Source organism: Centroberyx affinis, unplaced genomic scaffold (genome assembly GCF_046629955.1).
Source record: "Centroberyx affinis isolate AG114_WGS23_722 - 3 ecotype Tasmania unplaced genomic scaffold, CSIRO-AGI_Caff_v1 ptg002014l_1, whole genome shotgun sequence".
Taxonomy (NCBI): Eukaryota; Metazoa; Chordata; class Actinopteri; order Beryciformes; family Berycidae; genus Centroberyx; species Centroberyx affinis.
This window is the reverse complement of record NW_027280356.1, coordinates 346,233-372,242: the sequence shown is the minus strand read 5'-3', so window position 1 is coordinate 372,242 and position 26,010 is coordinate 346,233. Positions and strand designations below refer to the sequence as shown.

At 44.0% G+C, this 26,010-nt stretch overlaps 1 protein-coding gene across 5 annotated transcripts in view; it reads left to right on the top strand.

Annotated features, from left to right (window-relative positions):
• trrap (transformation/transcription domain-associated protein) overlaps positions 1-26,010 on the top strand; it is a 97,989-nt gene that overhangs the window by 42,939 nt on the left and 29,040 nt on the right. For all 5 annotated transcript variants that reach the window (XM_071530971.1, XM_071530975.1, XM_071530970.1 and 2 more), the window contains 17 exons: positions 614-827; positions 992-1,120; positions 2,040-2,189; positions 4,839-5,038; positions 6,062-6,183; positions 7,882-8,095; positions 8,668-8,847; positions 9,171-9,317; positions 10,019-10,138; positions 12,915-13,202; positions 14,317-14,454; positions 15,153-15,265; positions 17,257-17,392; positions 19,998-20,189; positions 23,041-23,236; positions 24,013-24,131; positions 24,365-24,511. In XM_071530971.1, the coding sequence (XP_071387072.1) occupies positions 614-827; positions 992-1,120; positions 2,040-2,189; positions 4,839-5,038; positions 6,062-6,183; positions 7,882-8,095; positions 8,668-8,847; positions 9,171-9,317; positions 10,019-10,138; positions 12,915-13,202; positions 14,317-14,454; positions 15,153-15,265; positions 17,257-17,392; positions 19,998-20,189; positions 23,041-23,236; positions 24,013-24,131; positions 24,365-24,511 (2,805 nt within the window). The remainder of the gene's footprint in view (positions 1-613; positions 828-991; positions 1,121-2,039; positions 2,190-4,838; positions 5,039-6,061; positions 6,184-7,881; positions 8,096-8,667; positions 8,848-9,170; positions 9,318-10,018; positions 10,139-12,914; positions 13,203-14,316; positions 14,455-15,152; positions 15,266-17,256; positions 17,393-19,997; positions 20,190-23,040; positions 23,237-24,012; positions 24,132-24,364; positions 24,512-26,010) is intronic.

The following is a 26,010-nucleotide window of genomic DNA, read 5'->3' as shown; positions in this document are numbered from 1 at the left end:
TCTGGAATTTGTATGGAACTTGCTGTGATTGATGTATCCTCTGAAGAATTTGTACTTTTGTTTTTTATTTTTTGCTTTGCTCTATGGTTGTACAATTATGGCAAAAAATATAATCCTGATTATTTTCCTAGATATTGTGATCACATTATTTGATCATGATTATTAGTGTTAATGATTGTAACATGTTTTACTGCATTTTTGTCACACCAACATCATGCTGTAAAGAAGATGTTTCAATATTGTTAATATGACAAGAAGAACAGAACTGCCGCTACCCCGCTGTACAGCCAGGGTGTGTGAATTAGAAAACGAAAGGAAGGAACAAATTCAGGCCCTCTTGGAGACCTTTGGATGTTTAAAAAAAGTCTCTGTTGGTACATAAAATATGAGTTTCGGCAGAAAGCCTTCATCAGGGTGCCAGAAGTCTACAATTAATAATTGTAGAAACAAAAATCGCAAAAGACTATACATGATTAATTGTGCCACCCTACTTTGTTCCACACACACACTCCCTTCCCTGACTCTCTGTACTCCATTGCCCTCCTTGTTCCACTCTTCTCCTCCACTTCCCTCCCTCCCTTCCTCCCTCCCTCCCTTCTTCCCTCCCTCTCAGGAGCAGCCGGCGCAGGCCAACTTCTCCAACATCTGCACGGGGCTGGAGATCCTCTGCTTCCTGCTGACGGTGCTCCAGTCCCCGGCCATCCTGGCCCACTTCAAGCCCCTCCAGCGGGGCATCGCCGCCTGTATGACCTGCGGCAACACCAAAGTCCTGCGGGCCGTGCACTCGCTCCTCTCTCGCCTCATGAGCATCTTCCCCACCGAGCCCAGTGAGTCAGGCCAGCTTCACACACAAACTTCCAAAAGCTCTAAGCACTTCTAAGAGGATCTATGCTCAAACTGTGGACAGTTTGCTGTAGCCATGTGTTTAAAGTGAGGCTTACATTTTCTGCTTTTGTTTGTTTGAAGCTAACATTACACTCCCTCCTCTTAGGCACATCAACAGTGGCATCTAAGTATGAGGAGCTGGAGTGTCTGTATGCTGCTGTGGGCAAGGTCATCTATGAGGGACTCACCAACTATGAAAAAGCCACAAGCAACGCCAACCCCACGCAGCTCTTTGGTAAGACATCCAGCTCTGCCTTCCTCATTTATCACTTTCTGCCCCCTTGTGCTCTGTTACTCTCACTTTGTTGCTCATAAACCCTGTAATTCTTTATTTTTCACACTCCCACTCTTTCCCCTACAAAATCAGGCTTACCTCTCAGACACTCTCAGCAATTAAGGCAGTGAGTGGGTCGTTAAAATGCAAACCGATGGGCCCTGCTGCTTGGGCTAACATCTGGTCTGTTTAAACGGAGGCCACAGTCCAGCGGTTTGGGAAAGGTTGTCTGGGGAAGGATTGCTGCTATTGGCCACACTCCCTGTACGAACATTACTTTTATCCACCCAGATGTCGGAGGGTATTTATGGAAAAAACCTTATATTTAATACATGAGGCTAAATTCTCATTTTACACAAAGACAGCGATTTATCTATGTATGTGTTTTTCTTTTTTTCAAATATCTTGAAGTATAGCTTTCCTAGTAAAGGGCCCTCAAGGTGACAAATGGCTATTGGAGAGCAATCTAAAGGTAACGCTATTTGATATGGTTTCCCAAAATGGCAGCAGTGGTCAATAAAAAGCCTTTGGTATCCTGCAGTGGCAGAGAGGTTGCGCTGGTGTGATGCATGCGTCTGGCCAGGGGGTGACATTTTAACATTTGTCTCCCCCCCCTCCAGGGAGCGGGGACAGAAGGGGACATTACTCATACCTATCCCTGCCTATCTGACTCCCTGCAACTTTTGTTAGATTCCCTCAAAAAAAAAAAGATAAAAAAAACGTCCTTGTTGTGCTGCGTGAATGAACACAGGCTGACTGCAGGTGTGTGTCTGTATTACATTGCCCCTCTGTGGTTTAGGTTCACGTCCGGATCATTGTATTTCCCGTTTTCTCCTCCCTTCATCCTCCTCCCCTCCCCTCCCTTCTCCTCGTCTTCCAGGAACTCTGATGATCCTGAAGTCAGCCTGCAGTTATAACGCCAGCTACATCGACCGCCTCATCTCGGTGTTCATGCGCTCGCTGCAGAAGATGGTGCGGGAACACCTGAGTCCTCAGCAGGCCAACCCCGGGGTCACCGAGACCAGCACAGGTACAGGGACACGAACGCATTGGAAAGATATGAAGCAGCCAGACTCCAGCAAGCATAACCCACACACAAATATATAAATAAACATATAAAGCATGAGCATACACACTTAGGCAAACGTTTAAGGTAGGGTTAGACTGATATCGGTCAGCTGATACTGTTGGGGTTTTATTAAATATCAGATATTGACCAGTCATGCTGTCCACTGCCAACATGAAGGAGATTCTGCCTGACCACAGCTACATAAAAAGGCAGTAATGCATTCCAGTTTCCCCCCACTATTGAACAAAACAGTCTCATTCAATTTTGTGAAATGAGCACAAACTCTGAAACGTAGATTGCGTGTTGTGGACACAAATTATGTGAACATTAAGTTCCTCCAATATCACAAATTGGATCATGTGACAATAGCTTGAATTGGACGCACTATATGCAGGTTAGGTTTAGGCAACTAAAACTTAGGGTAAGATTAGGCAGCTGAAACTATTTTTTTAGGGTGGGTTGGGGCACAAAATATTGGCAAACGGCAGCTTCAGTACAAAAATATCGGTCTTCAGTTACCTGTATTGGTCGAACCCTAATAAAAAGTATCAAACGCAGACACACAAAGATAAATCACAAACCACAGAAGCATCCACGCCCACACACACAAAGAACAACCACAGATCAAACAAACCCTTGCACACAGCCAATCCTGTCCCACTGTCCCCATTCCTCCCAGTGGATTTGTTCTCCAGTGGGACCGGCGTTGCGTTACCTCTCCCTGTGCGGCTCAATTATTGAACCCAATTCTTCAGTTCATCGTAACCCAGTCGCTGTCAGACCTCATAGATCCCCCCCCCAGATTGCGCGTGACACATAAACTACCGTTTCAGTTGACCTTATCCTGCAGGGCTGCAGTTACAGCGGGCTGACATTAGCCGGTAGGGTGGTCTGCGTACTTTCCCCGACCCGTACGCAACAAGGCGCTGACTGTGTGTGAGGTCACGCACACGCACACGCACACGCACACGCACACGCACACGCACACGCACACACACTTACGCGGTGACCCTCCTCGGTCTCTCTCAGGAATCAGATATCCCGTGTATCTCTGCGCTGCCTGGCCCCATACAAAGGCCAGAGTAGCTGTCCTGTATCAATGGCCCCAGCTGCGGTCTCAAAAGCTGTAGTGGTCAGGGGGAGATCCACTCCACAGATAGTTTGGTTTCACAGGGAATGTTCCTCAGCTCTGGTTCCCTGCCTGCATTGTGTCGTCGTCACTCTCTGATTAAAGCAAACAGGTGCTTTTTTTCACTGAACCTGGCCAAGGTTTGACCGTACGGGTTTGAAAGGTTAGGCTGTGTGTGACGCCTAAACTTGTGACAACTTGTATCCGTCAGCAAGAGTAAAATAGACAACGGGGGTTCACAAGTTTAGGTGCAGTTGTGAATATATTTGGGCTACATCAGGGCTTTACTTTGTTTAGTTTTCTCCTGATCTGTGCAAAATATGTGCTGGCTTGCTGCGCAGCTCTTTCTCAGAGCTTGGCTTCTGTAGGTTTATAGAAGTCAGGCAGTGTACGATTCCTGTTTCTGCCTCTCAGACGAGGGTAATGGCTGTAAGATGCTATCTGGGCTTTAAATTGGTCCTTAATGACTGTATCGGGAAACACACACATTTACCCTCCGCTAGCAGCAGTTATAGTCACCGAGACCAAAGGCTATCTGACCAACAAGACGATGGCCTCCGAAGATCTTTGTTCATATCTCACTCCGTCTCATTACCGTAACTGAAGTAGTTTTATCCTGCACTGAAGCTGTTTAGTTCTCCATTGGCTGCCATCACTCTAGGATTAAGCCACACTGCACAACTCACATAGAGGCTGTGGAGTTGGTGTTGTTCGGTTCAGCTCATTTGTTATGACCTCTCACTAGGGCAGGAAGCTAACTTTTGTCCGGCGGTCACAGCCCCTTGTAAACCCCCAAATTGACCTGCTACTTTCACTATTTTACTAGCCTGCTGGATTTGTAAAACAGAAAAAAACATTTAGTAAATCATTTTTGTTTGCCTGCCTGGTAGAGTAGGCAAACTGACAACATTTTGGTTTTGGCTGGTGGCTGGAAAGCGTGCACATGTGTAATTGTAGATCGCAATTTTAGTTTCCACAATTAATAATCTGAGAATATTGGCTCATGGTCAATATCTAAACAGTTAATTTCATTCAACAAACAAACTGATGTATGCAGGAAAAATGCACCCAACGCATTTCACCCTAACAGGTCTTCCTTGGGCAGTGCACTTAGTCCGCTATTACTTCATTAAAATTAAGTGAAGCTATTTTTTTTTTTACTATATGTTTTTCAACCCTTTGAGCTCTTTCCTTTTCTACACTTTTTTGTATATTTATCATTTTAACCACTAATATAATCAGAAAAAGCCCGCACACTGACAAAAACTATTGAGGCTCATTGGATGCAAAAATAGATGATTTATTTACATAGTGAAAAAAGGTGACTAAGTGAGAAAAAAGTTGAACGTTTCGGTCCTCAGACCATCAACAGCACTACTTCCGCCACTATCAACCACCATCATGCAGCCATTGTACCTTCCTCATTTCCCATCCTTCCTCTGACCCTTAACCTCTGCCCTTCAACCTTTCCGTTGTCATAGTGACCAGTGAGCTGGTGATGCTGAGCCTTGACCTGGTCAAGACCCGGCTGTCCGTCATGAGCATGGAGATGAGGAAGAACTTCATCCAGGTCATCCTCACCTCGCTGATCGAGAAGTCGCCCGACGCCAAGATCCTCCGTGCCGTCGTCAAGATCGTGGAGGAGTGGGTGAAAAACAACTCGCCCATGGCTGCCAACCAGGTAGGAGAGAGCTTTCACCCGGCCTCTTCATACAGAAAAAGAACGTTATCCCACTAAGACCATTCAGAATGTGACAAAAGTAAGGATATTAAAAAGTTGTACAAATAATACGTGCAAAATAAACAAATAAAAATGTGTATGATTCAGCACATCACAGCACTATTCCTTAGATACGAGCAGGTGTGAATCCCACAACTGAATCAGCAAAGCACATCTCAAAAGGTGTGAAACCCCCGGACAAACAACCAGCAAAGCACATTTCTAAACCCCGCCGAGGTTAACATTAGCATAATACCGACGGGGGTGTCTTTGGTTCTCTTTTTTCTTTCAAGCGGTAGAATCCACTCTAGAGAGGGAGGGAGAGAGCAAGTGATGAAGGGGCTGAGGTGGGCAGAGAGATGCAGTAATGAGAAATAAACTCAATAGATTGTCTGTTTTCTCTCCTTCTCCCCCATTTCACCCATTTGCTCCCTCCATCTCTTTAATTTTCACATCCCCTCTCCTGCATCTCTGTTTCTTGTTCTGTTTTGGCCTGTGTGCGTCCGGCTCTCTCTCTCTCTCTCTCTCTCTCTCTCTCTCTCTCTCTCTCTCTCTCTCTCTCTCTCTCTCTCTCTCGCTCTGTCTCTCTGTGTGTGTCTCTCTCTCTCTCTCTCTCTCTCTCTGTCTCTCTCGCTCTCATTCTCACTCTCTCTCACTCTCTGTCTCTCTTGCTCTCTCTCTCTCTCTCAATTCAATGAGCTTTATTAGCATGCCATATACAGTATATATTATTGCTAAAGCATTTAGATCACAGCACATTAAAACAGGAACAGTAATAACAATTGATATCAGTAATGAAAGTAGGAAGGATAATGAATAAACAACAATTATAATAACAGCAATAACAATAATAACAACAGTAAGTGATTATAAGATCATAACAATAAGATAGATATAGTAAAGCAGGGAGAGAAATTAAACTATACTAACACTCTCTCTCTCTCCCCATTTCTTTCTCTCTCTCTCTCCCTCCTTTCCTTCCAGATGCCCAACCTCCGCGAGAAGTCCATCCTGCTGGTGAAGATGATGACCTACATCGAGAAGCGTTTCCCTGACGACCTTGAGTTAAACGCCCAGTTCCTGGACCTCGTTAATTACGTCTACAGGTAATTACCGCCATTCATCACATGGCCGAGTGGCCGTGCTGCCGACGCCACGCCGTCCCCGCATCCATCTTAGCGGGAGGGAGGGAGGGAGGTCGGGAGGTTGAGGCAGGAGGAGAAGAGAGGGAGAAATGGGAGGTTGGGGCGAAGGAGAACGGAGATGGTTTGAAGCTTGGGCTTTATTCAAGAGGAGGAGATGGCGATGAGGGAAGAAAGAAAACATGAAATATAGACAGAGACAGTGGGAATCAATTGTGCTAATTGCGATTATTTGACAGAATATTGCAATTGCGATTTGAACTGCGATTTATATCATCAGTTTTTCTTGTCATAAATGTTTTAGAACTTTAAAATTGTATAAAGAAAAGTGATTCTCTTAAAAAAAACAAAAAACAGATGTCAGTGTGCAGGATTTACTGAGTTTGAGTATGATGAAAGGTTTTCATCAATATTGTAATTGATTCATGGACCAAAGATTACCTGGAGCTCTAAAAAACCTTGTTTAGAAATCCATTTTGGATGCTCCTCTCTCTTAAGCAAGTAATTGCAGTCTCTGCGATTTGGACATTCAGAAGTTCAAAGTTTTTCTTTCGCTTAATTGTTCAGCTTTAGATGAAAGCGGAGAAATGAATGAATGGAAATGGTAGCGGTAGATAGAAAGAGGGTGGGGAAGAGGCGGGCGGCGTTGTGCAGAGCGGGTCAGAGAGCCGGCAGATAGCGATAGAGATAGATAGCGTGCCAGGGTCTTGCACAGGGAGGCGGTAGTGCCGGGACCCAGCCAGTCCGTGACAGGACGCCCAGTGGGTGGGGGCCAGAGGGGAGAGACTGTCCTGCCGCCTGCTATTCATCAAACCACGGCTCTGTCTTTGTCTTTCTCTGTCTTATACACACACACATGCACACACATTTAATCAGCCAAACACACCCTTTATCCTTCTGCCCCATCTGCTCTTTGTGTCAAAAGACTTAAAACAAGCAGTAAAGCCATGATGGACAGCAAGTAATGATAATGGAATGACACTGCAGCTGTGCCAGAACACTGTATGTGATTAAGAGGATGGCGCAAATAGGTTTAATGTGCAGCTGTGGTAGTCTTGCCTTTGTTGTCTCTCCCTCTGTCTCCTTCCCTCCCTCCCTCCTCCTGTTTTGTGAATCGTACCCATGAGGCCCGTTCGCCAGTGCGGCAGGATGATCTAGGAATGATGACATTGGTTATTAAGGTGTTTTAATGCATGGCTGTTAGTGCTTTACCATCCCAGCAGTCTCTGCCCCATCAGAGATACTTAATTTCACCCAATATTCAGCGGTAACTGCCATTTCCTCACGCTTCAGTGACCCTCAGCGTCGCAGGACACGGTCGCTTAAATATGCTGGCACGCTGCATTTAAATGTTGCTATGAGACAACTTTCTGTGCTTGTAATATGTTGGGAATCTTACCATTATCATATTTGGAAAATAATAACCTAGTCCCAAGTGGGATTGAATTTCATTCTCCTAACTCATATTAGGGCTGTGCAATTATGTCTAAAATTATAATCCCAATTATTTTACTAGATGTGGACGTTCAAAGTGCAGTGAAATGTTTCAGTATTGCCGATATAATACAGTTATGAATTGTGGAAACTAAAATCGTAATTTAGGGCTGTAACTTTTTACTTGTGCAGCCATAACTCGACTTTTTTTTTTTGTCCATTATTCAGGGATGAGAGTCTTTCAGGAAGTGACATCACATCCAAGTTGGAGCCGGCCTTCCTGTCGGGGCTGCGCTGCGCCCAGCCGCTGATCAGAGCCAAGTTCTTCGAGGTGTTTGACTCCTCCATGAAGCGCCGCGTCTACGAGAGGCTCCTCTACATCTGCTGCTCTCAGAACTGGGAGGCCATGGGCAGCCACTTCTGGATCAAACAGTGCATAGAGGTAGACAGAGAGCCACTTCTGATCTTTTAGTGGATTCTAGGACATTAACAATAGGGATGGGACGGTATGCTTATTACACGATATGATTCGATATGCGATATGGGGTTCACAATTCAATACAACTAATAAGTAAAAGTTCAATGACAACAAAGTCTGAATTTTGTGCAGAATTATGTTTATGTCTGAGCCACAAATCTTTCTAGTAATGGCATTGTCTTACTAGAATGTAAACAACAATTTAAAAATGTAATTAGAAAGTGCAAATAATACAATTTCAATGGAGAGCTTGTGAAATTGTGATGCTCAAGCTGTCTCATTTGTGATTACTACAGCAGAATTAAATATTGCAATATATTGAACTTCGATATAGCATCCCATCCCTAATTAAAAAGAATGGGGTGTTGTGTTTATTTAGCATTAAAAACAATGAGTGTTTTTGTTGTTGTTGTTTTGGTTTCTCTCCACTTGTCCCTTACCGCCATTGATCTCTTCTGCATTTGTGTGTTTGTGCACCTCCTTCTGTGTGTGTGTGTGTGTGTGTGTGTGTGTGTGTGTGTTTGTGTGTTTGGTAGCTGCTGCTGGCAGTGTGTGAGCGTAACACCATCATCGGCACCAGCTGCCAGGGTTCCATGCTGCCGTCCATCACCAACGTCATCAACTTGGCCGACAGCCATGACCGCGCCGCCTTCGCCATGGCAACGCATGTCAAGCAGGAGCCGCGTGAGAGGGAGAACAGCGAGACCAAGGAGGAGGTGGGACACACACACACGACACATCAGGAGACGTGCTCTCTTGCATAAACTATCACATTATCCCACCAGGAGTGCGTTACATGCTGCGGTCCTCAGAAAAGATTGAAGTGTAGTATTCACATGGCTCATACTCTCTGTCTTTCTTTAAGATTGGTCTCTGCTCTTATCCCTCATCCTACCACCTTAAAGCTGTTGAAAGCTCATTTCACTCACACAAAGTGCCCTTTCAAAACAGCATGCTTGCGCCCAACGCTGCCCGTGAAATGTCAAAGCTGTCCTAATAGAGGATTGTTTTCGTTCCTGTCTCCTGTCGTCCCCGGCAGGATGTGGAGATAGACATTGAGCTAGCACCAGGCGACCAGACCGCCATCCCCAAGACGAAAGAGCAGGCCGAGAGAGACGCGGGCAACCAACTGCACATGCTTACCAACCGCCACGACAAGTTCCTGGACTCGCTGCGGGAGGTCAAGGTAAGGCGGGCCCTCCTGGAGTCGGCATGCTCTCTGATCACAGAGTGTAGCCGGGGGTTGACGAAACTGATTGGATTTTCACAAAACTTAGGGGAATGATGCATCTCACCACTGTGTTCAGGCATTTTCTGAATTATTTTGATTGGCCTGAGCGGGGGGAGCTACAATTACAGGTCAAAAAATGAAAAACAAAAAGGCACCCTGATTGGCCCAGAGCAGGACTATTATTTGTGTGCAGCAACATCTTTACTGTTGCTTTCTTTTACATTTTGAGTCATCACTACAGCTTGGGCCCGGGCCTGAAATTGTGATCCCAGACCAACCCAAACCCCCAAACCTTTCTGTCCTTAATGAGCCTGAGGGGTATAGTGTTTTTGTGAGTCAAAACCAGACTAAAAGTTGAAAATTGCGTACGCTTTTACTTATGTTCTAATAGTTAAAGTAACCAAATTAATTAAAGTAACAGTTAAGACTTGCTGTCCTTGGGGATTGAATGTAGTGTTTTAGATGTTGAACTTCAAAGTGGAGATATGCAATCCCTTATTGACCCCTTTTCCCTCATCTGTACTACGCAGAAGGTAGGAAATAATTGTGTTTTGTAATTAACTAGCTGGTAGAACAGAAGACGAGCAGTACTGAGGGATTGAGAACCGCTGCAATATTGAGTCAACGGCTGTCATTTCCTCTGCTCTTTGTGTCAGACGGGGGCGCTCCTGAACGCCCTGGTGCAGCTCTGTCACATCTCCACTCCGCTGGCTGAGAGGACCTGGGTCCAGCTCTTCCCTCGCCTCTGGAAGATCCTGTCTGACAGGCAGCAGCATGTGAGTATACTTTACTGGCCTTAATCTAGCTCTACCTGGAGCAGAGAAACTTGGAGTATAACATGAGGAAAGTGCTTGAACCGGCCAGGTTAAGTATTGGGAATGTACTGTGTATGTAGTGTAGTGAGTACAATTAGTTAAAAAGTACCACACTACCTAGTTTAAGATTTGGTGCTATACTCGACTTGCTCTGGAACTGGTAGTTTATTTTGCAGTGTTTCATATTTACCATTGTCAGCTTGCATGAAATTCACAATCACAAATGTAAATCCCTGTGAAGAAACGTGTTCATTTACACACATTAAATTTGCCTCACACATTACCAGAAATATTGTGACAATCATGTTCTCCATTTGCAAGACTGTGTTGTTTTGCTGCTGGCATCAGAGAGAAGGGGAAGTTGTGTGTCAGCACATTAGGACCTAGGGGAAACACTTTGCAATTTGTGTTTGCCTCTTAAAAAGAAATCAAGATCAGTAGGTACTTAATGGGAAAATCTAATATTGAATTTATTATAATTGCTGCATTTCAGATGTGTTTCCATATTATTTTAGGGTTTATGCATAATCTGGTATTGGTCATTAAGCCAAAATTGTGATATTGTGACATCACCAGCATATGGTGAACTCACCTTCGTTCTTCGTGGAAGTTTATGTCGTTAATATGCAATTAAGACTTGATCTTCGTCGTTTCGGAAACTCAACTGATGTGCGAGAAGCTTCAGTGTGCAAAAAAGAAACAGAAATGATAAAAAAAAACTAAGTAGAACTACGCTCGCTATAGGGGAGGGTGAAATCGGCAGCGCTGATATATCAGTATTTCCTGGAGTTGGTAGCTACCTGGCAGCAGGTCACCGGGACAGAGAGGTCAGACAGCGGTGGCTGAATGACTCATCGCTGCCCTGTGTCTTCAATCAGTCATCCAAACCGACCATCATGCTCCCAGACACGGGTCACTGGCTCTGGGCTGACCTGGCTGGCCAGGAGCGCACACGCAGCCAGGCACATGGACAGGAAAACTGGGCGGACACACACGCACACACACACACACACACACACTCATTTCCACTCTCTGCCCCTGATATTTTTTCAGACTCACTTGCCACATAGCCCATTTATTCTCACTCTGACACACAAACACACACACACACACACACACACACCCGCTCCCCTGCTCCTTTCCTGCATCTTATCAGTGACGTAAGCAAGCAGACAGTTGCTGTGACCTTGGCCATCCCATTTCTGTCTCAAAACGTGCAATTCCACTTAATGAGGACAGATTCATTTATGCTAAATATGGAAAGGATAGAGCGGAGGGAGAAAAAAAAAATGTAATGAGTTTAACGAACCAGATGCCTAGAGTATTTCGAGGCTCGTTGAAAGGCCTTGATTTGAAGTGATTGAGCTCTTAAATGTCTGAAAGGCTGTGGAAATGGAAAGACGCCATCCAAATGATGATGTTTTCTTTCTGTGACAGGCATGAAGTCACAAATGTGTCACATGTGTTTATTCTGATGCATATCTGAGCTCATAGCATTTCAGGCACCGATACAAGAAATCAATTTATGGTGAAAATGGACTGATTACTGTTGCTCAGGCTCTATGTCTGTAGGCTTATTATCACATGGAAGCGGGTGGAAAAGCAGTTTCTTCTTAGTAAGGGCTTGGTTGATACATTGGCCTTGTCCACCACCAGCCAAATTAAAGTGACCGTCAAGGCGTTAATTATCCCATGTTATCAGTGAGCAGTGAGAATGATATTCATCACCAAAGCATTCTGTCAATCATGATTATCGGATCACTAACCGTGCATTCACACTGCGAGCGACTTGGTTGATGTGTCGCTCTCATCTGACTGGCATCATGTCACGGTCTTGTGCAGCTGCAAAGTTTTGAAGAGGCAGATTTTTTTTTTTACTACTTTGGTATTGCCTTTCAAAACGATTTGAAGAGTTAACATAACATAGCTAGCAAGTACTAATTAGGTAGCATTAATCGAAAATTAGCATGAAAAAGCTCAGAAATTACCATCGACCCCAACGATGGATGCAAACGTGCTCCAAGCCTAATTTTTGAGAGGTTTATTCATGTCGTTTTTTTCTAAAGATTATTTCTGGGCATTTTCGCCTTTATTAGAGAGCTATAAGTGGAGAGAGACAGTAAAGATTGGGAAAGAGAGAGGGGGGTATGACATGTGACAAAGGTCCTGGGCCAGATTCGAACCCAGAACGTTGTGTTTACATGGTACGCGCCTTAGACCACTGAGCCACCAGGACACCCAGTTCCTGCAGTTTTTTCAGATAAAAGTTGTAGAGAACTTGTACGTGTTGACTGGCTGTAATCAACTTCTCATGCATTTTTGCACTTGCCAGGCAGAACTATTGTTCATGAAACAAAATCACATCTGTAGGGAAATAAGGAACTGCAGAAATCCAATCTTATCTCATCCGACCAGCTTGTTAAGTGTCCGCACAACAGCGGAGTCTCCCTGGTCGCTCAGCTCTATAGGAAATTCATGGAATTCCTGTGTTCTGTAGATCATGCACACCCTTTATTCCCCCCCCCCCTCTCTCCTCTCTCCCTTCCCAACCCTCTTACCTGTTTTCCCTTCCCTCTCCTCCCCTATGCATCTTCCTAACTCTCTTTTCCCGGAAAACGGATCATGTTGTATCCCTTCCGTGCAACAGAATGCCTTTATCAATACACTACATCGGTGCACTGCAGTTAAAGTGATTCTGGGTGGTTGATGATCTCTCTCTGCCCTCCTCGCTCTCCAGGCTCTCTCAGGAGAAATGAGTCCGTTCCTGTGCAGCGGCAGCCACCAGGCGCAGAGGGACTGCCAGCCCAGCGCCCTCAACTGCTTTGTGGAGGCCATGTCCCAGTGCGTGCCCCCTATTCCCATCCGGCCCTGCGTGCTCAAGTACCTGGGCAAGACGCACAACCTGTGGCTGCGCTCCACTCTGATGCTGGAGCAGCAGGCCTTCGAAAAGGGCCTCAGCCTGCACAGCAAGCCCAAGCAGAGCACCGAGTTTTACGAACAGGAGAGCATCACACCGCCTCAACAGGTAATGTGTCATGTTTTAAGCTGGGGCTTGACCTATATGGGTTTTTGAAGGTTGATACAGATGGTGTTATTTTTGTACTGGAGCTGCATATAGTCGAAGTTTTGTGCTAATATTCAATATCTTTAAATAGAGCTGCAACGATTAATCGATTAGTTGTCAACTATTAAATTAATCGCCAACTATTTTGATAATCGATTCATCGGTTTGAGTAATTTTTTAAGAAAAATAAGTCAAAATTCTCTGATTCCAGCTTCTTAAATGTGAACATTTCCTGGTTTCTTTACTCCTCTATGACAGTAAACTGAATATCTTTTGGTTGTGGACAAAACAAGACATTTGAGGACGTCATCTTGGGCTTTGGAAAACATTTTTCACCATTTTCTGACATTTTATAGACCAAACAACTAATCGATTAATGGAGAAAATAATCGACAGATTAATCGACAATGAAAATAATCGTTAGTTGCAGCCCTATCTTTAAATTTAGTGTTTAGTTTCCCCCAGAATGTTATTCTTGTCGGGGTAGAAAAAACAATAATAATGAAATTCTTTTAGGGTTAGCTGTTCCTTAACAAAAAATATTATTGAACAATTAAAAAATAAAATGCAAAGAAAATAAAATTTCATTGCAGGTTTTACAGACTGCTTTTATGTAGCTGTGATCAGGGAGGAACCGCCATCATATCGTCACTGCACTGGATGACATTGACTGCTCAATATCGACGAAATTTATCTTCAAATCAATAAATCAGTCAAACCCTAATTGAAGCACAAAACATAAACTCTAGGCTATAATTAGTGCACTTACTCACAGCAACTGCTAGGTGGTTGTAAACATCCAGGGTTCATAGAGTTTATTATATGATTAGTTCTTTTACAGCTCAGCAGTTATTTTTTATTTCCTCTTCCTTGTTTGGAGGGGCTGCAGATATAATTTGCCATGTGTCTGTTACAGCCTCATGGTTAAGTTGGCAAACTCTCGCCTCTTATCTTGTTTGAACTCGACTCATTAGCGAAGCGGCTCTCATCCTTTTTACAGTTTGATGACCTCCGTTTATCTGCTTTGTTCTGCTGCACTCTACTCAACTCTGCATTCTGTTCTGCTGCCCATCAGGAGATCCTGGACTCTCTGGCGGAGCTCTACTCTCTGCTGCAGGAGGAGGACATGTGGGCGGGGCTGTGGCAGAAGAGGTGCAAGTTCCCCGAGACCGCCACCGCCATCGCCTACGAGCAGCACGGCTTCTTTGAACAGGTGAGAGCTGCTTTTAAGGGTCACCAGACCGCTTTGTCAAGTTGAACTGTTTACGGTCTCGTGTTGTGTGTTCAGAGCACTTTCACTGGTCTGGAAAAACATGGAATATTAATTTGATAATTTCTTGAAAAGGAAAAGAGTTTATCAAAGTATGGAAAAATGACATACTATGCCATACATTGTACGTTGATGGTGTATTAGTCTCTGTACTTTCTATTTAAGCCTTGTGCAGCCTTGTCTTCACATTGTTAATTACTTAATAAGTGTTAATCACTCATGCTGATATGCTGCCCCACTTTTATATTGACTGTGAACGTTTGATTGACATTGCTAAAACCACCTATAAAAAATTATTCAGCCAAAAGAAAGTGTGGAAAAATAAAGCTCTTCAGTCCCAAAAACACATATACTTGTGGTTGTGAAGAGTAATCTTCATCTATACAATAATGACGGGCAAATAAATGTACATCATCTTGAAAAACGGACCAAAATCTTCAAATGTATCGAATAAATTATGGTCTGGAAAAAGTATGGAACCTTGAAATGGAAATTGTGTAAGAACCCTGAAGTTGAGAGGTTGTATCTTCTTGCCATGTAAGGAAACAGAATGTATTTATGTATTACCTGGGGGATCTGTTTATGTACAGACTTGGCCCAAAAAAGCTTGTACTGACAAATGAAGCCATGTGTCTCTCCAGGCCCAGGAAAGCTATGAGAAGGCGATGGAGAAGGCAAGGAAGGAGCACGAGAGGAGCAACGTCTCCCCGGCCATCTTCCCCGAGTACCAGCTCTGGGAGGACCACTGGATACGGTGAGATATCCAGAATAGAAAAGATGCTCATTATCCCTGAGGGGAGTCTGTCTTCCACATCCAGAGAGCCAGCAGAGCACAAAAACACACACGGATACATTCATACGTACTGCGCACAATACATCGCATGAGGTAGACAACAGTTAATCCATTTTTCACATGAATTATACAGCAGTTCATCCAGAAACCACAACCTTTTGAATGGCATAGTGGAAAAACAGAACGTCTATATAATCTGTATAATCTCTCTTTCAATCTCTCCATGTCACCATTGTTTGTGTAGGCCTGTAATATACTGTATTTTTTCCATATATGGATTTGGCAGAGGCACTGTAACCAGCGAAATATGTATTTGTCAACACTGAACTTTACATGTGATCCACTTGCTCTGCGATATACGTGAATTAATCGCCTTCATAAATGTTGAATTTCTGCAAATGATAAAAACTGAAAAAGAAAGAACGAAGAGGAAAAAAGTCACAATAGTAAACAGAATGGATTTAAAGCTGCTGTAGGCAACGTAACAGTGGAAACTCCAAATGGGTTAGGGTTAGTGAGTGGTAATGTTTGAAAAATGTGAACTTTAATACCCATAAATCATGTAACATGACGTCAGTAAACGTCACACAGGTCGCTCATGTTTACCAACCGGCTGGTCTGTGATGCTTTATACCAGGGGTACTCAAATACAAATCTTAAAGGTCCACAAAGAAAATTTTCAATTAGACAAAGGTCCGTTTATTAAGGTCAGTCAAGCTTTTAACGAATTATAATTAAATTATTAAATTAATAATATAAAATTAAATATAAAATATATATAATATAAATTTAAATTATATAAAATTAAATTAAATAAAACATAAAATTACATATAAAATTAAATTAAATTAAAGCTACAAATCACCATTTCCCCATTATCCCCATCCCCCAAACCCGGTTCACACACCCAGCCACCAGAGGTGAATCAAACCATCCTAAGAATCAAAGTCCAAATAAGTCCAGAACTATTGTACATTGTGTCAAACACTGTTGCTTAATGAGAGAAGTGGCACCTTTGGTCTGCTGCCAAGACTTTGAACTTTGGCACAAAAGGTGTGATGACCAGGCAGAGACACTGATGCAAGTGTTCATTGGTGAGTTGGCTGCGGTACTTGTTCTTCACCGTGTTCATTGTTGAGAATGCAGACTCACTGCAGGCTGGCCACCTTTGAACACGCCATTTTAGATTGATTCACGTTCCAAATCTAGGCTAGTAGCTAACAGCTGACGAAACGAGCTGCGCTGTCAACTTCATTACACCGGTCTTTGTTCTCTTCTCTTGTAAAAATAAAGTTTGAAAAAAAAAGTGCGGCTCTACAGTATGACGTCGCGTCCGCGACTCACCGCTGTCATGGAGATGACGGGACGCTGAATGTGATTGGACCAAACCAAAGCAGAGTAGACGTCCTCACACAGACAGTGGAGCAGTCGGACATTCAGAGCGCTGCTTGCAGTGGAGAAAGCGGATCATTTTGACTCGTTGCGTTGCGGCGAAGTCTCGCAGATAATACAAATAATACATATGAAAAGTATAATTTGCTCAGAGTCCGGAGACAGTTGTGGTTCGGTCCGGATCCGGACCGGAGTCCGGACTTTGAGGATGACTGCTTTATACCAAAGGAAACCAAGATATTAGAGAGTTGGTGCATTAGTGAGTCCAGCTTTCTCTGGATGGAGTGTTGCTATTTAGGAGACAGTACTTTGCTCAGTTTTGATTTGTTGCTTCCTGTGGGTACATACTCGACACCAGAATTTCATTTGGGCAAGAAGGGTGAATCTGTGGCCTTTCAATTAGGGAGACGGGGCACACCGCCCTGTTGCAGCTCCACTTTGTGATTTTAGGCTGATTAAAAAGGGTAAACATAAAAACATTGCCTAGTGCAGCTGTAATGGACTTAAAAGCACACATAATTACTTGAACTTTTTGTCTCCCTTGTCTCCCTCATGTCCAGCTGTTCCAAGGAGCTGAACCAGTGGGAGCCACTGACAGAGTACGGCCAGTCTAAAGGCCACTCCAACCCCTACCTGGTGCTGGAGTGTGCCTGGAGGGTCTCCAACTGGGCCGCCATGAAGGAGGCTCTGGTTCAGGTGTGGAGCGCTCACTCATATCCAAAAATATATGCCTGCGTGGATCCGTACACACTCATACATACTCTGATACACATGCACGCACACGCAGGCGTGCTCGCTCGCTCACTCACGAGGGGTGCAACAGCCCCAAACAGTTTGACAGAAAAAAAAGAAACTATAACCACAAGTTCTCACTAACACAATCACAGACCCGGTGGAGCCTCTAGGCTTCAACCCAATGAACCAGAGACTGCGATAAAAACATTCTACTCCGAGTTCAACTTTCTCATTTTATTGCTGGTTTCCGGTACAGTGCCGTATATAAGCCCAGGCCTTGTGTCAGTGTGAAGTATAGTAACTTGATATTTGGACAGTCCGGCCTCCTCCACCCCCCCCCCCACACCCCGAGGGAGAGCGAGAGAGTCGGCCGTAAAGCTGTGGAAATGCAGTTCGGCTGTTTGGTCGGCTAATTTATTGGCCTCATGTTTCCTAAAACAAAGTGTAGGCGGGTGGCGAGAGCGTGATAGTACCTGACACATAACAAATACTCCTGCTTTGCTCTTTCAAGGAGACTTGGAACCAATCCATTGAGCCGCTCCGTCCTAAGGTGACACCTAATTAAATTGTCTGGATGGCAACGGCAGCTCCACTACCTCCCTCCCTCCTTGCTTTCTTCCTTCCTTCCTTCCCTCCTCCTTCGCTTTACCCATTTTTTTTTTTCTTTCTCCTGTCTTGCTTCCCCAACTTCTCTTCTTTACTTGCTCTTACTTTTTTTTTTTTTTTTGCCTCCCTCTCTACTCCCACTCCCATCTCCCGCTCTCCTCTTCCCTCCCTCTGCGCGGCTCGGGGTTTTGCAGCTAATATTTACGACAGCTCCTCGCGTGAATAATTACCCCGGCATCTGCTGCGGGGTGATTTGTTTTATGGCAGAGAGGAGCGAGGCATTTCAGCTGCCTGCCTGCCCACAGCTCGCCCGCTCAGAGGCGAAGTCCAAATGTCCCCGCTTTCAATTAAAGCTGGCCCTTGATAAGGGCGGCCCTGTCTCCAGGATATTCATCACGCGTCACCCCTGATAAGTGCGCGTTGACCGATCACTGTAATTTTCTCCGGCGTCGGAAGAGCTCCCACACAGACGCACACCTATGCTTTCTCGCTCTTTCACTCATCCTCGCTTTTGTCTTCTCTCATCCTGTCTCTTTCTCTCACTTCACTCACTTATAAACACACACACACACACACACACACACACACAGCGGCACACCGAGCCACAGGTTTTTGACGTGGCAGGCTCCCCAGGGCTATTGTTTTGTGTAGCTGTTAATGCACTCAGCGTTTTAATCAATAGCGGGGCCTTTTCCTCTTCTCCACCTCCGTGTCAGACGCGACAGGTTGATTAGTCATTAGCACAAAAGCCCTGCTGAAACTGCTCACAAAATGAATAGGAAACAACAGCGTCGTGTATTTGTCCAAGCGCTTCATTATGCGAGAAAAGTGTCGTAGGCCTTTTCCCCTCGGATGTTTTCATTTAATTAAAACTGCAACATTCACAGCGCTCTGAAACTGTGTGTGTGTGTGGTATTTTGCTTGACGACATGGGGACAAACACACAGAGAAAAGCAACATGGCGCATATACCAAGTGAGCTATTCTTGGCGAGTATGTCACCAATATCCAACTTACCGAAGAGTTCTTTTTCAAAATTATGTATATCCGTTTTGGGAGGAAAAAAACACAATAACATCACCTGAAGTTCATCATTCAATATATGTGAAATCTAGAGGACCCAGTCTAGAAAGGGGTGTCATTTTGTCAACTCAAGAACGTAAAGAATTTTAACATCAATCAATCATTACCACTTTAATTTCGAGACATTATTAATGATAAATAGTCATTTGTGCTCCTATTTCTTTAGGCCTGTCTCACTGAAACGTCTATTTAACTGCATTATGTATATTCTGATCCATGATGACGTGTTTATGTTGATTAAGATTTTTCCGTTTGGTTGTTTTGTCTGTGTGTACGTAAACATACATAAAGTTAAAAAAGAATTACTGTGTAATTACGGTAAACAAACAAGACCATTGGTAAGAAGATTGGCAACCTCTATCGGCCTCTACACTGCATTTTACATTTTGTGCTATCAGGTCAGATTTTTGCAGGAAATCTGCTGTATTGCTTTACAGCACAAAACAAAAAGAGGGCGCCATTTTTCCACCGCCAACAGCGCTAAAGTTTTTTGTTTCTGGCAAACGGCAGATGGTGGAAGGAGTGAAAGGCCGATGGAGAAATCAATACCAACATGTTTATCCTCTTCAGTAAAGACAAGGAGAAAACCTTTGACCGGAAAAGCAAAGATTGTTTTTGGATTAGAAACCAACAGGGATTATGTGGTCTTAACTTTGAGAAACACTAGCACTAACAATCCCACTGGTATGAGATAGAGGCTACCAATCATCTCAACTGTGAATGATGTATTGATGTTTAAAAATGCTACACATTATTTTAAATATCACTCATTTTGTAAATCATTTTTTTGAAGTGGTGGATAACGAATTCTGGAACCAAACTCTTCTGCTGCTACATATTTTGTGTGTAAATATGGATGTCTGTCTGTGTGTCTGCAGGTGGAGCTGAGCTGTCCCAAGGAGATGGCGTGGAAGGTGAACATGCACCGCGGCTACCTGGCCATCTGCCACCCCGAGGAGCAGCAGCTCAACTACATCGAGAGGCTGGTGGAGATGGCCTCCAGCCTGGCCATCCGCGAGTGGAGGAGGCTGCCGCACATCGTCTCCCACGTCCACACGCCGCTGCTGCAGGTCAGAAACACGAAAACGCCTCTTTTTTTGAACGGCTCCATCTAGAGTGAAGCATCAGTCAGGAAGCCAGGGAGAGTATCGAAGGGAAGTTGGTTTATTGTGATAAGCTCTTCAAGATGCGTGTCAAGAGATACTTCATCAGTGGCCCTGAGACATAACGCTGTTGAGTGACACTGATAACGGCCTCTATCTCTTTCTCACTCCATTCAGTAAAATTGAGATGGATGATTAAAAAAAAAAAAAAAAAACCCCGAAAAAACCCTTAAGCCTCTTTGACTCCACTAAGAGAGATTACAATAGACAGGGGCAAAGATGAAAATAAAATGGAGAAAAAGAAAAGAGGGGAGAATGCGGAGATGGAAATTGAAAAAGGTGGAGAGGGAGCGAAGAAAGAGAGAGAGAAAGAGAGGGGGGAAGAAAGAGAGTTAGTTGAGAATGGCTGTAATTACTTCCCTGCCATCAGATAGCATTTGATTAAATACCTGCAGCAGAATTACATTTACATGATGAATGGGACAGTCTGAATGAAGGTTAGAAATGGGCCATCAGCTGATATTAACAGATAATTGTGAAAAATATTGTATTGGCTAATTTATTTTGTTTTGGGAGGATTTGATTTGGGGAGGGGGGGGGGGAGTCTTCAGCACAGCTCTGATTCAGTACATTTATCTTTTCAAAATGGGTATTTGAATTGGGTGACTACTTTCTTTGTTAATGTGTGTGTGTGTGTCTGCGCGTGTGTTTTAGTGTGCGTGTGCTCGCATATGTGCGGTCCAATTATTTACCCTAGCTGAGGGAAAACAAGCTATTTATTCCCCTGCCCAGCCAAGCGGCCTGTTGTAAATCTCCATTCCAAACTCTATATCTCACACTCACGACTCCATGAGCCTAGCAGAATGAGAAGCCCAGACTCTGCGAATACAGGAGGGTTCAAATACCATTTGAATCAAGCCATCATCAAATCCCAGCTCTCAGCAGTGACTGACGATCAATGGATTATCACCTGCGAAATATTGATCAGGAGGGTTGGTATTAATATTGATTGATGGGTAGCTATAATGAAATGATTGATTATGTGTTCACAAAGCGGCTTTGGACCAATCGATGAGGCTGCTTTTCACAGAATGAGATGGAAGACCTCGCTTATCATTTTCACATTTTCCCCATCTCTCTGTTCTTTTTATTCCTGTGCCAGAAAGGAGCCGATTAGCTATTGAAGTAATGTCCTTCTCTGGGGGGATGATTTTTGGGGGCAAGGTGATTTTGGGGGTATCGCAAAATAAAAAAAAGAATGTATTCCTAAATGGAGAAATTAATTATCATGTTTTACTCTGTGATAAATGGTTTAACCTGTGACATATTCAATGTTTGCAGGCCTCCAGGCTTCTTCCGCTAATTAATCAAGCAAAATTGCCTGAAAAGGGCAAATAAAAATCTGCATTGTGGTATTAAAAGTTCACCATTTTGTTTAGCACCTGCAACAAGGGGGCTGCGAGTAGGCATTGCTTTGTTCTTTGGGGTCGCGAGCCGAAAATATTATGAACCGCAGATCTAGCTGTCCCGAAAGGTAAATACATGCTCCGTCACTTTGATCCATCTACTTTGCGGCGGCTTTTTAGCCCCCGTGTTTTTCCACTACGAGTCCTAAGCCAGTGATGCGGTGGTGTAATGGCCGGGGGTTTGGACAGGCTGGGCGTTAATGGCCACCGAGGAGGACAGCCTCATCTTTGTCTTTTGTCTTTTATATCTGTTCATACCCGAACAGTAACAGTCCTCTTTTTCTGTTTCTCTGTCTGTCTTTATCTCCTTCTTTACCAACTTTCTCCTGGCTGCTTTTATTTTTTTTTACCCTCCATTCTTTTACTTTATTCTCTCTGTCACACACACGCACTCTCGCTCGTTTTCTCGCATTATCACAACCCTCTCATTCCCACTCTCACACTCTCCTGCCGTCACCTCCCCTCCTGTTGTTTATCTCCACCTATCTTCCCATCTCTTCCTTTCTCAAGCAGCAACAGCCCTTATAATGTTTCATCTCCACAGTGCCTCCATCCATTTCTTGACCCTTGTTCTCTGTGTCTCCCTTTCTCTCTTTTTTCCTCTTAACTAAACTCAGATCTCCAAAGACTCCAGATCCCTACTTTGTAACCATGGTATCTCCTTCTCTTCTAACTCTTTCCTCCCCTTCCTACTCCGCCTTTCTCTTCGTCAAATCATTCATGAGGATATTTCTTGGCATTTCTGCCTTTATTACACACCACACACTGGAGAAAGACAGGCAAGGATGGGAGGGAGATGAGTCAGAAATGCACTGGAAACGCCAGATGTGTTTCAGTGGCCCAACAAGCACCAGAAGCAAAATGCCCTGCAGCGTCTGCTCCAAACTCTGTTTGATTTTGGAGCATCAACAGAAAACCAAAACAGATGTTTTTCATGAGATTTCTGGAACTGCAATGACCACTTGCTTATTTCAAGGCAGGGTGTTCTTGTGGAGAAACAGGCTGCAGTACACATGGATGAGGAAAGGCTAATTAACAAAATCTAAAATGCAAAGTCTAGCTGGTGTACTATCTGGACTCTAACTATATGAATCGGACTGTAGAGCAGGCCCTGGAACAGAAAATATTAAGTAGTAATGTTGCCCATTGCGATTGTGAAATGCATTTCCCGTTACTGTCGATGCTTCAAATCTGCTGCCAGCAGTGCACCATAGAGGTTTCAATTTAAGAGGGTCAAATGAGTGCGATCAAGCCTATTATAGGGTATGAAAGGTGTAAAAGGTCTGGAGCCACCGGTACACTCCGTCCGTGTGAGTTTAAACTTCTTATTTCTCCCCCTCTCTTCTCCCCAGGCGGCGCAGCAGATCATTGAGCTCCAGGAAGCGGCCCAAATCAACGCAGGGCTCCAGCCAGCCACCCTGGGCCGCAACACCAGCCTGCATGACATGAAGACCGTGGTGAAGACCTGGAGGAACCGGCTGCCCATCGTCTCGGATGACCTGTCGCACTGGAGCAGCATCTTCATGTGGCGCCAGCACCACTACCAAGGTACGACACACTCATACACTCACTGGCTCAGTGGTGCCTCTGAGTTTGAAACCAGTGAACTCAAAACTGCTTTCACAAACATGACGCGTTACACATGATACACGTGACACACAATGATACACACATGCATGCTTACTAATATGTGCATGTACGTACACACACTGTCTCAGATTCCTCCTTAGGTTTCCACTAGTTCCAGGAAGGGGTCTTCTGTGAAAGGCCACGGTGTGCAGAACCCCCTCAGGGTCTCTGTACATTTCCAAATGTCAGCTCAGTAAAGCACTCTCTCTCTCACTGCAGGACATAACACACACACACACACACACACACACTCCTACCTTGCTCGGTGCTCAGCTCTCTCCCGCGGTGACTTTGAAACCATTCAGAGAGGCAGCCACTGCAAAATGTGATGTCTCAAGCAAGTTGAGCCCCGACTCACACTGCGAGGCCCTGAAATAATGATAGCGCTGGTTCTGCAGCGACACGCCAATAAAATCCACTTCATTTATACATGACAGGCTTCAAACTTAAGTTAAAGTGAAATGGAATTTTCTCGGTGAAATTCGTTGCCATGGCCCATTTACTGTTCAATACGTGTAGTGTCCCCAGTGCCCTCCTCTCCGTCATGACCGTTGAGCCTTTAGAGCGCTAGAAGATCCACAATATTCATACCTCTATATATGCTTTCAGACTCTCACTCACTTGTTCAACTCTTTGACCTTTATACTGAGAGAAAACTGTCATATTTTTAACTGTTCTGTCTCATCTCTTCACAGCCATAGTGACGGCGTATGAGACGCACACACAGCATGATCCCAACAATAACAACGCCATGTTGGGCGTTCATGCCTCGGCCTCTGCTATCATTCAGTATGGCAAGATTGGACGCAAACAGGTACTGTCAGAATTTGACCTAAAAGCCAGTTTTGATCAGATAAAATTGAAATGAGTATACTTGGATTAGAAAATAGCTGTAACAGATATATTATAACTCAAAGGTTTTGGATTACAGCCTATTTAACAATGAAAAGCCTGTTTTTTATTTTAGGACCATGTTGAGCATTTGTTTTTTCAGGTTATTCTGAACATTACTGATCATCTGAACACACTAAATTGTTGTTTCCCAAGGGTTTGGTGAACGTGGCGTTGGACATCCTGAGTCGTATCCATACCATCCCCACGGTGCCCATCGTCGACTGCTTCCAGAAGATCAGACAGCAGGTCAAATGTTACCTGCAGCTGGCTGGAGTTATGGGCAAGAACGAATGCATGCAGGTAAGATGGAGAGTCTCTGTATCCTTCTGTCCCTTCTGTGTCTTACCCTCTAGTCTAAACTACTACAAGTCTCTGGAAGGAAGTCCATTGCTACAACCGGAGAAACATCAGTCAGTGTTAACCACAGTTGCCTTTTTGTTTCTGTTTGCCGGCACAGAAAAGCCGGCTCCGGCTGACCTTTTTGGTGACATCACTCTATCAATCAACCTATAACATACTAGTGTCACTGAATATTGCTGCAACACCATTGCCGCTGTAGTTAACAATCAGCTACAGTAAGACAGCAGTGTGGTTGCTGGTGGTGTGAACACAGACCTTACCATTTGTTAGTTGCTGTGTTGATATTCGATACCGACCAATTGCTCTGACTTTTTCTTATTCCGCTTTTCTGCAGCATATATTTCTTGCCCCTTGACCACACACTGAGACAGAAGACCAGACCAGACAGAAGTTAATCTATTTCAAATGAGAGAATCCGTTACTTTGCATGTATTTATTCTACTTATGCGTTGATTATGGATGCATATGCAGGCGCAATGTTTTATTGATGAAAACATTTCTTCAGGAAATCAAAGTTGCAATGAACGTTAATCTGGTAATACTGTAATCAATAATCCCACTTAATCAGTTTAATCTCAATACATTTGCGCCGCAGGATCTTTGGTAGAGCTCTGCACATAGCAGTGCCATGAATACTTAACAGATGAAGTGTGATTGGAGCGTTAGCCGTGTGTTACTCCGATGGTCAGTACTGCAACAGTAAGATTATGCCACAATCACACTTGATTATAGTATTAACAACATACATTTTCATTGCAACTTTGTATTTACATTTTTAAATCGCAAAACATCGCAAAGAAATGGCAAAAAACTACTTTAGGCAATATTTCATCTAATTATGTGTAATCAATGCATAAGTTGAATAAATGGTATGTTTGCAACACCTGCTTCACAATACAATGCATCAGCAAGAGATTCAGATAGTGTTAATAGATTCTCTCATTTGAAATTGACTTCCAGTGAAGAGCAACACTTTGAATGCATTAAGTGTGATTTGGGGGTTTGGTTGATTTTATTGCTGTCAGTACTAGCTGGAGGCGTAGTTAGCAGTACTCTGAGTGGGAAGAGAAGCGCAAGAAGCAAGAAGAGTTTGGAGTGGCTCTAGGTGACAAGTTATAGCACAGAGACTTATAAGAGAGTGTAACTCAGGAGCTTGCTCTTAAGCCTGTGGAGCACTCTGATTAATAGAAGCAGTTCAGCACACCACAAGTCATTAAAGTGCTAGTGGACACTCTTCTCTCTCTCTTTCTCTCTCTCTTTTTCTCTCTCTCTCTCTCTCTCTCTCTCTCTCTCTCTCTCTCTCTCTCTCTCTCTCTCTCTCTCTCTCTCTCTCTTCTCTCTCTCTCTTCTCTCGCTCTCTTTTCTCTCTCTCTTTTCTATCTCATCTCCTCTGGTTCTCTCTGTCTCTCTCTCGCGCTACACATCGTTTGTCACAGCGG